This window comes from Sycon ciliatum, chromosome 1 (assembly GCF_964019385.1).
Source record: "Sycon ciliatum chromosome 1, ocSycCili1.1, whole genome shotgun sequence".
NCBI lineage: Eukaryota > Metazoa > Porifera > Calcarea > Leucosolenida > Sycettidae > Sycon > Sycon ciliatum.
This window is the reverse complement of record NC_088643.1, coordinates 25,390,661-25,407,401: the sequence shown is the minus strand read 5'-3', so window position 1 is coordinate 25,407,401 and position 16,741 is coordinate 25,390,661. Positions and strand designations below refer to the sequence as shown.

At 48.7% G+C, this 16,741-nt stretch overlaps 1 protein-coding gene across 1 annotated transcript; it reads left to right on the top strand.

Annotated features, from left to right (window-relative positions):
- Positions 1-2,712: 2,712 nt before the first annotated feature.
- LOC135819959 (septin-7-like) lies at positions 2,713-16,414 on the top strand. The gene is made up of 14 exons (XM_065333261.1): positions 2,713-2,965; positions 3,299-3,389; positions 3,631-3,743; positions 5,006-5,106; positions 5,754-5,888; positions 6,362-6,407; positions 10,159-10,230; positions 10,598-10,693; positions 11,227-11,323; positions 12,108-12,159; positions 12,449-12,562; positions 12,990-13,125; positions 13,418-13,572; positions 15,109-16,414. The coding sequence occupies exons 1-14, from the start codon at positions 2,957-2,959 to the stop codon at positions 15,146-15,148; spliced, it is 1,257 nt and encodes a 418-aa protein (XP_065189333.1). The 5' UTR covers positions 2,713-2,956; the 3' UTR covers positions 15,149-16,414.
- The last annotated feature ends 327 nt before the right edge of the window (positions 16,415-16,741 follow it).

Genomic DNA, 16,741 nt, shown 5'->3' with positions numbered 1-16,741 from the left:
ATTCCTTCAGAGGTGCGTTTCCTTTGCCTTGACGACTTGCCCTTCGTCACTTCTATCAGCCCTTTTCACAGCTACCTTCTTCTCTTGTAAAAGTTTTCTCGTCTTCTTTGCCAGTTTTCCTGGTGCCTGGGTGACTTCATTTACCGATTTTTTGAATTTGTTTGTCTTTCCGTGCTACTAGATCGATTTCCGTGGCCATCGATTCTACCGTATCGCGTGCTAGTAGTAGTGTGTAAAATGGATGAACACAGTGCATTGCTGTCTACCTGCTGCAGTATTGGTGGCAAAAAGTTTGCCAACATGGCTGTGTCCACGAAATACAACGTGAAGGACTATGCCAGATCATTCAAGATGTGTACGAGGTCGACATTTCTCAGGATGACCCTGCGCGCATGCGATCCACCCTACACACATTTGTCATGTATGCAAACGTGTGCTGGATCGTTGTCTGAGAGAAGGTTGCCTTGACTCATTTGTAGGGGATGGATGTGGAGCGATCAAAGTGTGGAAGCCACATCACCGCACATACTGCGACATATGCCACACTGCACCAAACAAGGGTGGACGTCCACCAAAAAAGCAGAAGCAACTTGCTTCAAAGCTTTCGCTGTACAAAAAAAAGAAAAGAAATGGATCACACAACAGTCCCACAACATTCATCCACAACAGCAATACCCCTATCACACTCTCCTGGACCCCAGACAGCACACAGTTCTAGTGAAATGGATGTAGATGAAGCAAATGTTTTCACGCACGCAACACCGACATACAGCGCACAGAAGAAACTGGACAAGATTAGGTTCGTTCATTGCGCAGCAGGTTCCACAATACACAGCAAGGGAAATGCCAATGAATAAGAAAGACGGCAGCATAGTGATGGCATGCATGGCGTACATGCCAAATCACATTGACATCGTGATGATCTGATGATCTGGACTTGTACAACACATATGGGTGGCTGACCTGGCACGGAAATGTCATTCCGGAGTCCGAGATTCAGCTAAAACTTGGCGGTGACCGCCTCTGGAGCAAATCTTTCGCAAGCCAAGCACCACAACAATGCCATCCGCCCAGTTATCTTGCCAATTCCCGTCAGCAACGTTGTTATTCCGTCTTTTCATCTGGATCTCGGCATTTTCGCATGGCTGTATGACATCTACCTAGCTGAAGTCAAACAACTGGATGTGAAACTGGCAGCAGCAACTCTCTAGCCGTGTGCAGATGATCAGCTCCAGTTTCAAGAGCTAACAGTTCTCAGCGACAAAGTTCGGTCCGCCAGGCAAGCTATGGAAGATGCCCAGGCGAAGAGCGATGAACTACAGCAGCAGCTCCAATATGCAGTGCTCTTGCAGCAACACACACCGACCAGCTTTCCCAACGTCAACATGGACACTGTAGCTGCAGCAATACAGCAACTGTGGAAAGACGCCAGCGACGCCTTCACTGCTGCAAGTGCTGAGCACAGCAAACTCGTACATGACTTAGACGAGATGAGAAAGAACAAGAAAGTCACAGGACCATGCGCGTCAAGTCTCGAGTCTGTGCTCCAAACACACAATGTTGATCGGCAAGCCTTCCATGGCGGTGCCTTCGTGGGCAACCACGTACATCGCACACTGCAGCCTGCCGTACTAAGAGCACTGATGTCTGCTCCAGTTGAGGTGGTTTCCGCTCGTTGCCAGCAGCTCGTTGCTGATGCAGAAATCTTGCAGCAGCGGTACCATGGATTGTTTTCGGGATATGCCGACTGCAGCCACCGTTTCAGCCATTGCAACAGCATGTCAGAGGCCGACATCTCAAAGCTGGCTGACTGCATCCAGCTGTTTCTTCAGAAATGCAGAGAATCCATTATCACCCGACAGCTCGGCAACATAACTCCGAAACTACATCTCTTGGAGGAACGCACAGTCCCGTTTACCAGGAAATTTGGAGTCGGTCAGGGTCGACTCGCCGAGCAGGGCAGCGAGTCAATTCATGCCAGATTCAACAGGCTGAGCTTCGATTATAACGCTATTCCTGGGACTCTGCAGCGCCTCACAGCAATGTGCCAGCAACATCTCGTCGGGACATTGCCACAACATGACGCTGTTCGTCCCGCCACGGCATCAAGAAAACGCAAGGCGTCCGAGCTCGAGCAGTGATCCTCAGGCCCTGGACGCAGCAGCTTGGCCATTTCAGCCCTGATCCAGGTAAGAAAAATAACAACGGTACTGCTGACTCCTAGTTGAGCTCTGTAGTGACAACAGGAAGAGACGTCGTCCAGCAAAAACCTGCTGTCTACCTTCTCCTTCCTTTTCTTTCCTTGTTTGTTGTTGTCGAAGCTGAACAATTTTTGTTGTGCGACTTCGAAAGTTTGAATCCTTGTCCCGATCGCGGTGTTTGTTACCTTGACAAAGCACAGTTTTCGCGTGAATCCCACAGGATCTTGAAATCTTTTTCAGTTTTCAGAATATTTTTGAATTTCACCGTAAACCTGGGCGAAGGCCGCCATATTGTTAAGTGGTGGCCGCGAAACAGCCGTGAGAGTCGGCCTTGATCGATCCGCGCAGTGCACACGATCTAGGTCGTGTGCATTCGACGCTCTGGGCCATGGGCATGGGGGCCGGGGAGGTGTGACACTAACTTGACCACCACTACTATGCAGCTAGCTGGAATGCGTGCATTGTATTGCGCCTCTACTGGCTCTATGATCTAGCCGTCTAGGCTAGCTCTACTCGCAGGGTTTCCAGCTTCTCCGTGTTCTCAGTCGGTTGCAAGGATTAGGTGATATCACGGTTAGGCTAGCGCTAGTCTCGCTTGTCGAGAGTGATCTGTGAGACGACTGGCTCACGAATCTTGCAAACCCATTTTCGTCCAGTTACGGAGTTCGTTTAGTTTAGGCTGTTGACTGTTGTCTTCCCACTGGATTTGTAGAGTTTTGTTGGTTCTCGTTCGACTGTTGCTGCTGTCCGCAAACATGTCAACGGTAAGCTGTTTGGCTCCATATGTCCTAACTGACAGAATGCGAGGTAAAGTGAAAGCGGATTTGCCCCAACACGTACAAGTCTGCAATGGTTGGCGAGCAGCGAAGTTACGAAACCTCCTGTACAACAATGTCCGCGTGTTTGTGAGATGAGCTTGCGACAGGGTGGAGAACTAACTAACTTGATGGCCGTGCTTATGCCTGTGATGGAGCGTGTGGCCTTGCGTAGCGTTGACCAATTCCGCAGTAACGTTATATCCCGACGGTGGCACCAAGTACCAGAGGGCCTAGGGGAGCACAAGTGTTGTTTTCTCTCGCTTCTATTCATTGTTTCAGGCGAGAAACAACGTTGGCTTTGCCAACTTGCCGAACCAGGTCTTTAGGAAATCGGTGCAGCGAGGATTTGAGTTTAGCCTCATGGTTGTCGGTGAGTACACGGTCATGAAGACATGATATGCACATGAGCGTGCACACGGCATGGTGCGGGGGATCTTGCCAGTAGGGTGCTTGTGGAACGACGCCCTCGCGCTTGCTGGCCGGCGTGAGCACGCATGCTGTGTTTGTTGCTTGTTGTTGAACTGTTAGTGTTACTCGGTACTGCCCATGTCGCTGATCACGCTCGCTGCTCCACGGACTGTGCTATGTTGTGTTGTTGCATGGCGTTGCAGGTCAATCGGGCTTAGGGAAGTCGACCCTTCTGAACTCGCTTTTCCTAGCGGACATCTACACGAACGCGGATTATCCGGTCGGAGAACAGCCGCGATTCCCCAGCACGACCAAGGTAGGAACAGTTGGTGTGATTACTAGTATTCTAGACTGATAACGAAAGACGTGGTTTGGACATGTCAAGTGAGAGCGAAAGAGCGTTCTGCCATGATAATAATCATGTTTAGCCACTGATTTCCAATACTGCAAGTGTGTAGCATGTATGGCATGCATGATTGATCATTGGTGAAGTGGTATGCGGTATGGTGTGGTATGTACTGATGTAGTTATTTCAACAATGAACCTTTTTAGGGATATGATCATCGCACAACTAACTTCACAGAAGCCCACAAAACAAACAAAATTCCACGTGTGGTGGGGGGGGGGGCGTTGAAAATCGCAAAGCAGCCTTCACAATTGCACATAATAATAAAATTTAAAAATAATAATTAGGCCAAACTAAAGAAGGTGTGTGGTTCGACTCACCCGACCGACCGTACAATTTCAGCCCGACCGTAACTTTTTTTCGGCGGGCTGTCGTGTGACTGACGTACGTGGACTGAACACGTCCACGTCTACGTGCTGTGCGGCGTGAGTCTGCGGACGCAGGCGGCTCCTTTTGCAAGTTTTGGACTTGACTTGTAGTTGTACTGCAGTGCAGTGCAGTGAGTGGTACGACTGCTGCCTTGTGCTGGTAGTAGAGTCTACTCGATACGCGTATACAGTGTATTTACATGTACTAAAAAATATATTTAAAAAAAAAAAATCCGCCCGCCCGCCCGTAAAAAAAATGTCCATGTTAGTCGAACCACACACCTTCTTTAGTTTGGCCTTATATAGTTATTATGTATGCGTGGTGTGAAGCCCGGATTGCGGAAGTATGTTTGCTTTTGGGTGGAGGGGTGAAGGGGAGGGGGTCGTGAAAGGTGTGAAAACTAAATGCCGCCCAAAGACGTTACGCAGTCGCCCCTTCCAACCAAATCCAAGGTATCGGTGGGTTGGTCGTGTATTGCTGTTGTTGAGGTTAACGACTACATCTGCTACCAGTTTCTTCATCACACTTGTAAGCAAAATAGTTGCATGCCACGCATGTGTGAGTCCTACCTGCATGCCACGCATGTGTGAGTCCTACCGTTCCTGTGTCTGCATGTAACTATTACTTACTTATGTGGCCGTGTGTGTGTGCATGTGTGTGTGCATGCATGTGTGTGTGTGTGTGTGTGTGTGTGTGTGTGTGTGTGTGTGTGTGCATGTGTGTGTGCATGCATGTGTGTGTGTGTGTGTGTGTGTGTGTGTGTGTGTGTGTGTGTGTGTGTGTGTGTGTGTGTGTGTTTGCAGATTCAGACATCAACGGTGGTGTTAGTAGAAGGCGGTGTGCAACTGAAATTAGCTCTCGTAGATACGCCTGGCTTTGGTTGCCAAGTAGATAACTCAAATTGGTAAGGGACCGTGACAGCAGCATGCTCAGTTCTGCATTGTGTACTTGAGAATTGGAGGGACTGCCAGTGGCTTTACTGAGTAACCATGGTAACTGTTGAATGTTAATGAGGTAATGTGACTCATGTCATACCGTTGTCCACCCTGCAAACACACTGGCCCGGCGCGCCTGTGCCAAACTGCACAGTGTCCGCCAAACCCCCGTTACAGTGACGAGTCGTACTAGCATGCAGTGTCATTGCAGCACTGTGACCTGTTCCGTGGCAACCGGCCGCGGGGGCCAACTACTTGTGGGCTATGATGCTACTGCAAATGTGAAGAGATCTGCAAAACAATTACCATGCCTCTTTTAAAAAACTATTCTTTTATCATGTAGCTCAACATCATCTAATCACTATCCCCTTACGTGAGTCTATCCGGCACGAGCAAACGTGTGGGTGGACCTAAAGGATCCAACGACGTGAATGCGGCGGTGCTTTATAAAAACAATGCCTCTTTAGCCACTTTGTGTGTTGGTCTGTTGTTGGTGCGGTGGTGTGTGTTTCCGTGCACGATTATGCGGCGGTGCTTTATAAAAACAATGCCTCTTTAGCCACTTTGTGTGTTGGTCTGTTGTTGCTGTGGTGGTGTGTGTTTCCGTGCACGATAGCTGGCAGCCCATAGTGCAGCACATTGATGATCAATTCGAGGACTACTTGAATGCAGAGTCGCAGATAGAGCGCGTCAAGCTACCCGATACGCGTGTCCACTGTTGCCTGTACTTCATCGCACCAACTGGCCATGGGTAAGGGTGCTGTAGTCGCTTGCCATTCGGCTTACTGCTCACTAGATAGCCACACACCCGAAGGTGTTTTCACATACTAACTTGTGTGCGTCAGGGCAGACAAGAGATCGGCTCGGTTGTAAAACGGCTGCCCGGGGATGGATGGATGGCTGACACCATGATCTAGAAAGTGAGGAAACAGTACGGGTGCATAGGAGAGGAAGTGCAGCTGCCCGCCATCCATTGCCATTGAAATCATTGGACCTGCCATTATCCCCTCCCTTTAAGTTATCATGTGGATAATTTTCTCCCTCCCCTCCACCTCCCCTTCCTCTCGCCTCCCCTTTCCCTCCCCCAGCCCCTCCCGTCCCCTCCCTCCCCTTCCCCCCCCCCCTCCCAACCCTTTCAAGTATTTCGAGTACATTGCCTTCGGCGAAGCATGCAATTTTCATGAAATTGAATTCTGTTGCTGGGCTGTCTCCATTCTGTTGCAGGTTGAAGCCGTTGGATATTGAGTGCATGAGACAGCTGCACACACGGGTAAGGTGTTGCCATGGTGTGTGTGTGTGTGGGGGGGGGGTGCGTGTGCGCGTGTGTGTCTGCGTGTGTACGTGTGTGTGTGTGCGTGTGTGTGTGTGCGTGTGTGTGTATCACTGTGTACATATATTAAGTTATGTTGATAAGTACAGTCAGTATTGCCTATAACATTGGTCTCTGACACCACTTGATTCCACATCAATTACTTTAGCCAATGCAAAAATAATGCAGTAGAGGTCTTTTGAAAATTGAATTTAATCACTATAGGCGATATATTACTGTAAACAATTATTACTATACGCGGTAACTGTGTATACTTAGGTATAAAAAAATTAGGTATTATTATTATTATTATTATTGCGAATAACGCTGAGTAATTACACGAATGCATAAAAACCAGCATTTGCTTCCGGGAAGGATTCACAAACATAAGACAAAAACACCATGGCTCAATGTAACTGCACATACGAAAAGCAGCTTCTATTGTCAAGTTCGAGTGGCAATGTCAGAAAGACGGTAGACTGATCGTGCACGATGTTCACCCTGCAGGGGATAAGTCAAGGACGCGGCTCGGCAGAGGAAGATGAGTGCCGCGGGGTGCCATTCCACCGTGACTTATCCCCTGCCAACTGCCGCAGCTGATTAAGGCCTCTAAGCGTGCCCAGGCGAATGCCGAGTCGGGCTAGGCAGTGCTGACAAGCCCATGTCCTTTCTTTTCTCTCTCCTTCTCCTTTCTCCTTTCCTATCTCATCCTACCATCTCTGTCTTACATTTCTGGGGAAATGACTAACAAATTGTTCCGACTGGCTTCGTGGAATGTCCGTAGCTGCTCCTCAATTTATCGACGGGAGCAACTCGCTCGCTCGCTCTCGGTTCGTGCTGTCGATGTTTGCGCAGTTCAGGAAACTAAAATTCTGGAACAACGCTGCTGGGACTTGCCACTGGGCTACCAACTCCTCACTATGTCGACAAGCAACAGGTTTGGCGGAGTCACAGTGGCGTGGCCGTGGGCCCTACTTTGCGGCCATTCTTGTCGTGCTGGAAAGCTGTGAGTGACAGAATTGGGTATGCCCTATTCTCGTTCCCTTCGTCAAATAAGTCGCCGCTTGCGTTTATTACGGCGTATGCTCCGACAATGCCAAAGTCATCGAGTAACCCTGAGCTCCGACACAACTTATATGAGTCGCTAACCTCCCTCGTTCGAAGTTTTTCTCGCCGTACGGACGTTTTCGTCGGCGGTGACTTCAATGCAAAGGTTGGGCACCGAAGGGCAGCTGACAACTTCAATTGTTTGGGAAGCTGGTCCAAGGGCAGACGCAATGACAACGGTGAATCACTCCTGTTGTGCGCGGATGAATTGGACATGAAGCTGTCAAACACCGTATTTCAACACCCAGCACGCCATATTGCGACGTGGACAGGAGCGTTCAAGCGCCAGGGTGATACAGTGCCTCAACCAATCTACAGTCAAATCGACTATATCCTTGTCCCCAATCGCCTTGTTGGCGGCCTCAGAAACGGTAGGTCATACGCAGGTTGTGAATTATCGTCAGATCATAGGATGGTGGTTACTACCATGGTCAATCTCCATCAGATCCGCAGAACCAGCTTCGTCCGACGCAAGAAGAACCCCAGGATCTTAGTTGACAAATTGCCAGGCAACAACGCACTGCAAGATGAATACAAACAGAAGCTAGAAACTGCGATCACAACTTTCAGACACAGTTTTCTCACTCCAGTGCGGAACCCCTTCCGAGCAAGGGTCGGATGTGGTCGTTACACAGGTTACACAGTCGGAGGTCTGCAAAGCCATGAGCAGGCTGAAGAATAGGCGTTCTCCAGGCCCTGATGGTGTCCACAATGAGCTACTGAAGTATGGTGTGCCCCCAAGCCTATCATCTGCCGTCACCAAGATCCTCCAGAGTTCACTAGAGTCATCAACACCAGATCCTGCCATCGGATCGGGGCTGCTTATACCCTTGCAGAAGCCAGGAAAGCCAAGAGGACCCTGCACAAGTCTACGCCCCATAGTCCTACTCAATGGTGTGCGCAAAATTCTCTCGACCATCACTCTGGCAAGGATCTCCTCAGAGGTTGAGGACTACCTCCCTTCATCCCAGAGCGCGTACCGACGGGGCCGGGCCACAACTGATGTGGTGTTCACTCTACGGATCCTCAGCAGCATTGCTGAGACGAAGCGATGGTCTCTATACAGGCTCGGCATAGATCTCTCGAAGGCCTTCGACACGCCACACCGCTCAGATCTCCTTAGCACGATTGTCAGCGTTGCTCCTACCACGCCGGATGTGCTACCCTTAGTCCACACTCTGCTGTCAGATACCACCCTTCAGGTATGTACGTGTGCAGGGAAAAACAGCGCCCCCTTCTAGGTCGAACGTTGGCACACCACAGGGTGACAGTCTTAGTCCGATTCTGTTTACATGCTACTTTGAGAGTGCACTGCGAGGTATCAGATCTGACTCCCCTCCTGACGACATCCTACCACCTGAACTGCAGTATGCGGATGATCTAGACTTCATTGGAACTGATGAGCAAGAGCTAGAGGACGTTCATGATCAATGTGCAGAGACCCTCCCAAGCCATAACCTCACCGTTAATACCTCCAAAACTGAACGAACAAAGATACACCTGGCTGATGATCTGGAGGAGCGTGGTTCCGAAGCATGGAGAAAAAAGTGCGAAGTCGCTGGGATCACGGTTAGGCTCAGCGCAAGATGTCCAGGCCAGAAAGGCCCTAGCAACCCAGGCATTCTGTTCGTTGTACGCACTCTTCAAGCATCAATCTACCTCACTACTGCTTAGAGTTGCGCTGTACAATACCTATGTGAAGCCAGTGCTGTTGTACAACTGTGCGACATGGGGTCTCACAGATGCCTCCACCAGAGGGATTGACACCTTTCATCGAAGGCATCTGAGAACAATGGCTGGCGTTAAGTTCCCGAACACAATTACCAACAAGCATCTGTACGACATCTGTGGCTCAGCACCAATTTCGCTCCAGATTGACCAATGGCGTTGGGAGTTCCTTGGTCACGTACTGAGAATGCAGAAGAGCTCTCCCCCACAGCGCGTGTTAGAGTTTTCAGCCACCGCGAGCCTGCGCGGTCGACTGGGCCGACCCAGGACAACTCTCCTCTTATGGCAAATGAAAATGAATTTGAGAAGTTGATCACTATAGCCGCTATATTCCTATAGCCGCCAACCTTATAGGAGGCACGTACTGTACACTGCAATTCTAAATCAGACGTACTCCATGGCATGGGGACATAAAAGTGCACTTAGTATCCGTGCGGTACTTCTTCTTATCCGATCACTGTTTGATGTGTAGCAATACACCTGTGCTCCAAACCATGTAAAGTGCTAGTGTATACATTACAATGTAAAGCTAGTGTACACATTATGACTCATGGGTACGTACTAGATGGGTTTTCAGTGTTCACTGAAATGTGGTATTCCATCTTACACCACCCCATGCCGAACAGCACTGGCATCGGCATCACTGTGCATGTTTGCCCACATGCCCCAGTGATACCCCCCCCCCCCCCCCCCGTCCCTCCCCCTCCTCTCTGCTCCGGTTCTAGCTGGGTGCTTTGGTGACAACATGACAAGTTGCGTGGTAGTACATGCCTGCTTGCCAGCAATGCTCTTGCCGCTGCACGCATACTAGTGTACTAAGGTCAACTTTAAACTCTGTCAGTGTTTTCCGCTGGGGGTGATTGCTTTCTTCATCTAGGTCAACATCGTGCCCGTCATTGCCAAGGCCGACACAATGACACCAGAAGAGTGCGAGGACTTCAAGAAGAAGGTACATAAATGTACATACATCTACGTATTGTCAAACCCCGCTCCGCCTAGAAGTTTTCACTTGCAACAGAATCGATGCACGTATAAATCATGTTGAAGACAGGTTGTCCGACTCGACCTGTCCACCATACTACTCATGCGTGTGTATGTGCCACAATTTGCTGGGTCAGAGCTGTGCCGGGACATAAGCCGCACCCCATGAAAGTGAAACGACACATTCCAGTATTTGTTCGTGTGGAATTGATGTTCGGGTGTAAGCCGCAGGGAGGTACTTTGCCGGACTTTTCATGTTAGCTGAAGTGCACCGGATCCGACTCTGTACAAAACCCATATGTACATGTACCGTGATTTATGTTTGTATTGTGCAGGTGATGGATGACATTCATGCAAATGATATTCAAGTGCATGACTTTCCCGACTTTGGAGATGATGAAGAAGAGGCGCAGTTCAATCAGCAAATGAAGGTACTGGGTGGTACTGGATGGTACTGGATGGAACTGTTTACAACAAGCTTGTACTTGCAATTATCCATCGTCTCCGTGTTTGAAGCCATTGGATGGTAGAAAGAGAGAAGAATTACTTGGCTGTGCAGCGTGATGCTATTTACCAGCGTCCACCTAACAAGTACATATAACAAGTTGAAAGCCTGTCCCGTACGCTGCTGCAGCTAGTGCGGGCATCTCGTACTGATAATAGCAGCCATGCACCATGGCTAAGAATCAACCGCTGGTCGTTAGGATGGGTGACAGCTAGCGGTTGATCTTGCGACCTCTAGCTACTGATGATAATCACTACGTGAACTAACAGGTCATGGTTGTCTGACCAGCATGGTCAAGAAGTGTATCATGAGAAAGAGTCCAACGCGGTCACGTTTAATAAGTTACCACTACTTCACCAACACATGATCCGTCTAGCAAGTTGAAAATCTGTCCTATGCTTCAGCAGTGCGGGCGTCTGTACAAGCTCTCGTTACTGTGTGCTTTTCTGCTCGTTACAGGATCGACTGCCGTTTGCAATTGTCGGTAGTAGCTCCCTGTTGTCCGTCGAGTCCAGGAAAGTCCGCGGACGAAAATACCCGTGGGGTGTTGCTGAGGGTGAGGCTGATCTACAAAGAATGTTGTCTGATTGCTAAATGATACCCCGCCCCTGCAGTGTGTATAACAGTTATAATGTATCACAGTGTGCATGTGTGTGTGTGTGTGTGTGTGTGTGTGTGTGTGTGTGTGTGTGTGTGTGTGTGTGTGTGTGTGTGTGTGTGTGTGTGTGTGTGTGTGTGTGTGTGTGTGTGTGTGTGTGTGTGTGTGTGTGTGTGTGTGTGTGTACACGTGCATGTGTGGGTGTGCACGTGGGCTTACGTGTGGGTGTGCCTGTGTGCGTGCGTGTGTGTGGGGGGGGGGGGGTGGTAGTTGTGCGTGTGTGCATGTGTATGAATGTGTGTTGCTGCTCTAAAACTGAATATCCAGCTTTCTGGATTGAGTGCATGGAATCGGTTAAACACTGCTAGGGTGTACTGTATAGTATTTTAAACACATCAAGGAACGGTCTGAAGGTGTAACCATGGCATGAGCATGAGCAATGGTGGGCAGTGTGCCTCCAAGATTATACTACATGTAGTACATGTACTTTATGGGCCAAGCGTGTTGCCCCACAGAATTCGATCCCCGGGAATGTTTGTTTTTAACATGCCTAATTAACAGGATCGCTTGTGTGTGCATGATGTGTGTGTGTGTGTGTGCATGATGTTTGTGTATGTGTATGTGTGTGCGTGCGTGTGTGTGTGTGTGTGTGTGTGTGTGTGTGTGTGTGTGTGTGTGTGGTGTGTGCTTGTGTGTGTGCATTGTGTGTGCACTTGTCTGACGCGGTGGTGCTGCTGTGCAGTGGAGAACCTAGAGCATTGCGACTTCAGTGCCCTCCGTGCCATGATCATAAGGTAAGGGGTGACCCACGGTCCGTTGACATGCTTTCACGGCCAAAGAAATGCTTCTATTTTTCTCTGTCCACAGTAGCTAACAGATTAAACGGTTTACTCTGCTTTCCTGGCTTTGTGACTATCATGAGCTGTCTGCCACGGTGTCTGCTGCTCTATATGTCTGTCTGTCTGTCTGTCTGTCTGTCTGTCTGTCTGTCTGTCTGTCTGTCTGTCTGTCTGTCTGTCTGTCTGTCTGTCTGTCTGTCTATTGACTTCCTTCACCTTACCTACCTATATTCTCTGTGTGCAGAACGCACATGCAGGACCTGAAGGAGGTGACGCATCGCAAGCACTACGAGACCTACAGATACTCAAAGCTGGCATCGACAGCATCCACGTCCAGCAAGGGTGTTGCTGGAGAGCAGTAAGATATTATGCACACTTGCGTGCACACACACGCGTACATGCACACATACACACACACACACACACACACACACACACACACACACACGCATGCATGCACGCACGCACACAGAGTTTGCAGAATGTACGCTCAACCACACAGACAGGCGGTAGAGAGCAGCATGATGAGTGAATAGCTTGAAAGCGCTGACACCACAGGTCCCTGATTGTTTTGTGGTGGCATTGTGTGCATGCTTGCATGTGTGCTGTGTGTGCATGTGTGCTATGTGTGTGTGTGGGTACGTGTGTGTGTGTGTGTGTGTGTGTGTGTGTGTGTGTGTGTGTGTGTTGTGTGTGCGTGCATGTGTGTGTGTGTGTGTGTGTGTGTGTGTACATGTGTGCGTGTACGTGTGTGCGTGTGTATGGGTGCGTGTGCATGTGTGTAGGAATCCATTATCTCAGCTAGAAGAGGAGAAGAAAGAGCACACTAAGAAGATGAAGATGATGCAGAGCGAAATGGAGACAGTGTTTGAGATGAAGGTCAACGAGAAGAAGCACAAGCTGAAGGACATGGAGGCAGATGTAAGTGTCTCACCCACTCTTGCATTATGAGTATTTATGACCCATGCAACACATGACGCGTGATCCCTGCCCGTTGCATAGACAAACATATTAGCCTGGGAAACAGGGTCGGGAGGGGGAGGGGAGGGGCAAGTGCATTAAATGTAAAGTGTTCATGGCATGACAGGGTGGGGGGGGGGGGGGGTGCACTGCAGGGTAACGTTTACTTGTGTTTGTGCTTGCCCTCACATGTGTGTGTGCACTCGTACATGTACTCTTGTGTTTGTTGGCCTGTGCTCATGGTGTGTATTAGTTGGAGCGCCGAAAAGAAGCCATGGGAACCAAGCTGCAGAAGGAGGAGCAAGAGCTGGATGAACGACAGGAGCAGCTAGAAGCCGACCGGGCTGAATTCGAAGCACAGCAGCGAAAATACGAGCTGGACGAAGCACAGAGGAACCTTGCAAAGGGGTAAGGTGGAGAGAGATAGGAACGGTGATTTGAACTGCTAGCGCAGTTCCTGTTTCTGGTGCTGCAATGTACACTACTGCTCAACCCGATTGTGTGAGTCAAGTTTGCTGCTGGCACCATTCCACAGCCCAGAGTTTGCAGCCGGTCTAGGTCTGCGCAATGCCCAGCGCGTACTTGAGTGACAGAACTGTACATGCACAATCATCAGGCGCGTACGCAGGGTCACCTCCAGGGGGGTTCCAACTGAATCCTAAACAATGAGTTTTAACCCTTTGTAAAGAGCCCTAGGAAATTTTGAAAATTATACATTTTTTCGTGTTCTTTTGATCATAACTTCGGTTCTACTCTCTCAATCTTCATTATCTTGGGCTTCCTGGAAGTGGAAAGGTACCTGGGAGAGAATGAGGTCGACCATGATAGCCAGGACACAGTACAGTCATGTACATATCCAGCGATAGCGGTGGAGTGCAGCGACGATGCGAAAAATGCCCCAAAGGCCCAAACGCGTCCTGCTCCAGCGATTTCGTTTTTCTTGATCGCAGACTTTTGATTTTTTGCTGTGTACTCTTGAAAATATCACAAGTGCAGTGAAGCCCCTGGAAATTTGAGTAAGTCAGGGTGACGAAAAGTCTCAAATTCTCGATACTCAAGTCGCCCTGCTCGATTTTGAAATTGCCAAGATCGCGGCTTAACTTACAAATGATTTATCTCAAGAGACATAGCTCGCAGCGCGTCGCAAATTGTTTCAACCGACAGCTGAGAGTTTTCTATTCGACCTGGATATTTGGATCGTTGGATAAGAACGAGATTTGACTGAGTTACGATCTGTTGAAGTTTCGCATTCTTGCCAGATCGATCGTGCGCCCTACCAAAAAGCCCAAAAAACGTTGCTCGTTTGGAACATTTGGGGGGTTTCCGGGCAACGGGAACCCCCCCCCCCCCCTGCGTACGCGCTTGATCATACAGTCCTCATTGACTTTCGATGTTCGTGGCAGCGCAGATTACTACGATAACATTGCCATGTGTGACGCTTGGCATGGACATACTATTAACGTAGGTAGTGTTCTTGAAGAACTACTTACCCATCAGGTAATCTAGCAGTGCTGATAATCAGCATGTACACTGTACAGCATGTACACTGACCCCTGTACAGCATGTACACTGTACAGCATGTACACTGTACAGCATGTACACTGTACAGCATGCTACATTGCCAGTCCAATGACAGTGTTGTGTGTGACTGATGAGATCTACATCATGAGGAAGATAACCGAGAGTGACTTGCGTAATGAGTGAGGCTAACTGTCCACATCCATCAGTCTGCTTTCCGTTGTATGCAACTGGAGCATGGTTGGCTGTTTGTAAATTATAAGTGCATGGTCCAAGCAGCACACGATGAGTTGGACTACTAGTACTAGTACTAGTAGTTGATATGTCCATGGCTGCCACTGTCACTGTGCCATGCCTAGAAGTGCCGTTGATGGTGAATTCAATGAGTCTTTTTCTCGTTTTGATGGCTGCTTGGCCCGTGCACAGGAAGGAGAAGGGAGGCAAAGGAAAGAAGTCTAAGTTCTAGCCTGCTTGCTGCCATGGACACTGTTCCCATGGTCACCACTGTAACACCATCTACCCATGTCGTGGACGGCAACAGTGTGACCGCAGCTGGCCCTGATTTCAACAATGTCCGGTAGCGGCTATGACGGTAAATGCTCGAACCGGTTTGAAACGCTCACTATGCCCGCACCGACTGAGCGGACTGCAGCAGATTGTTTATTCCAGCAGCCAACCGGACTGTACGTGTCTAAATGTGTTGTCTGCTTTCATCCTGCTGGCCGTTTGTTGTTGTTGTTTTATTGTTGTTGTTGTTTTATTGTTGTTGTTGTTTTATTGTTGTAGTTGTTTTGTTGTTGTTGTTTTGTTGTTGTTGTTGTTGTTGTTGTTGTTGTTGTTGTTGTTGTTGTTGTTGTTGTTGTTGTTGTTGTTGTTGTTGTTGTTGTTGTTGTTGTTGTTGTTGTTGTTGTTGTTGTTGTTGTTGTTGTTGTTGTTGTTGTTGTTGTTGTTGTTGTTGTTGTTGTTGTTGTTGTTGTTGTTGTTGTTGTTGTTGTTGTATAGTGTTGGATAGACTAGGGCTTGCAAAGCACACCTGCATTCTACTAGTTTGTTGCGTGCCAGGTGCTACGCATGTTTATATCCGTTGTTCTCTTGTTTCCTATGACCACTGTTGTGCGGAATCCTGCGCACCTATGCCCCTACCCTAGGTGTGCTCCTGTCACATACCATAGGAGTGCACGTTCACCGTGAAGTCAATCTGGTGCATGCAGCACCCTCCTATGACATTTAGGCCGCCCAGAAATTGCAGAGTGCAAGTCTGCGCCGCCTCCCGGTCAGCACGATGTCACAGAGCACACAGTATGCACATTATTCTATATTGTAGAGATAGCGCACCTCACAAAGTGCAGGAACATCACCATGTAGTACTGTAGCAGGCATGTTCCACACACATCTTCTATTACTCGACTTTCAACAAGCAAATCACAGGACTTAGTTTATACAGAGTACTGTACTGGGCTTCTCGTGTGCACAGCCGCCATGCTTGACCTTTTTTTCTTTTTACTTCAAAGTTCAAATTAGTTTTTTTTTTCAAGTTTAGGTTTTCAAGAGACTGTATGCGATGACGAGATTGTGCCATCTAGGATTAGTACGGCTGGATTACCAGATTACTGCTTTACGGTGAGAGTTTAGCTTTCTGCACTGTTTACGTATTGCCAGCAGGCACATAGGCCTGTGATTATTACCATGACCCACACTGACCAGCAGTATATTAGCCCACGTGAGAACTGTACTTACATGTGTGTGTGTGTCTGAAGTCAAAACTTTGGAGTCTGCCAGTGTGTGGAGTTGTGTATTTTAAAGTTATGACCAATACTGGAGAGACGTTTCAGTTTGACTGCAGGCTAAGGTGACCTGTGTTAAGATCGGACGTTGCGATGTTTTTACTTGCACGTGACTGCTGAAAGGTGCCCGTATTTCTCAACTCAGTACAAGGCTTCCGCGGAATATTCTTGTATTTTTTACCGATAGTTCCTGATTATAAATGGACCACTGTATACCGTATGGCGGGTTTTCCATGATTCATGAGGAACGATTACTACGTGCTATGTACAATGTA

Coding starts and splice junctions, on each gene's coding strand:
- LOC135819959 (XM_065333261.1), top strand. Junction 3,390..3,630: donor GTTTAGCCTCATGGTTGTCG/GTGAGTACACGG, acceptor ATGGCGTTGCAG/GTCAATCGGGCTTAGGGAAG. Junction 10,694..11,226: donor AGTTCAATCAGCAAATGAAG/GTACTGGGTGGT, acceptor TGCTCGTTACAG/GATCGACTGCCGTTTGCAAT.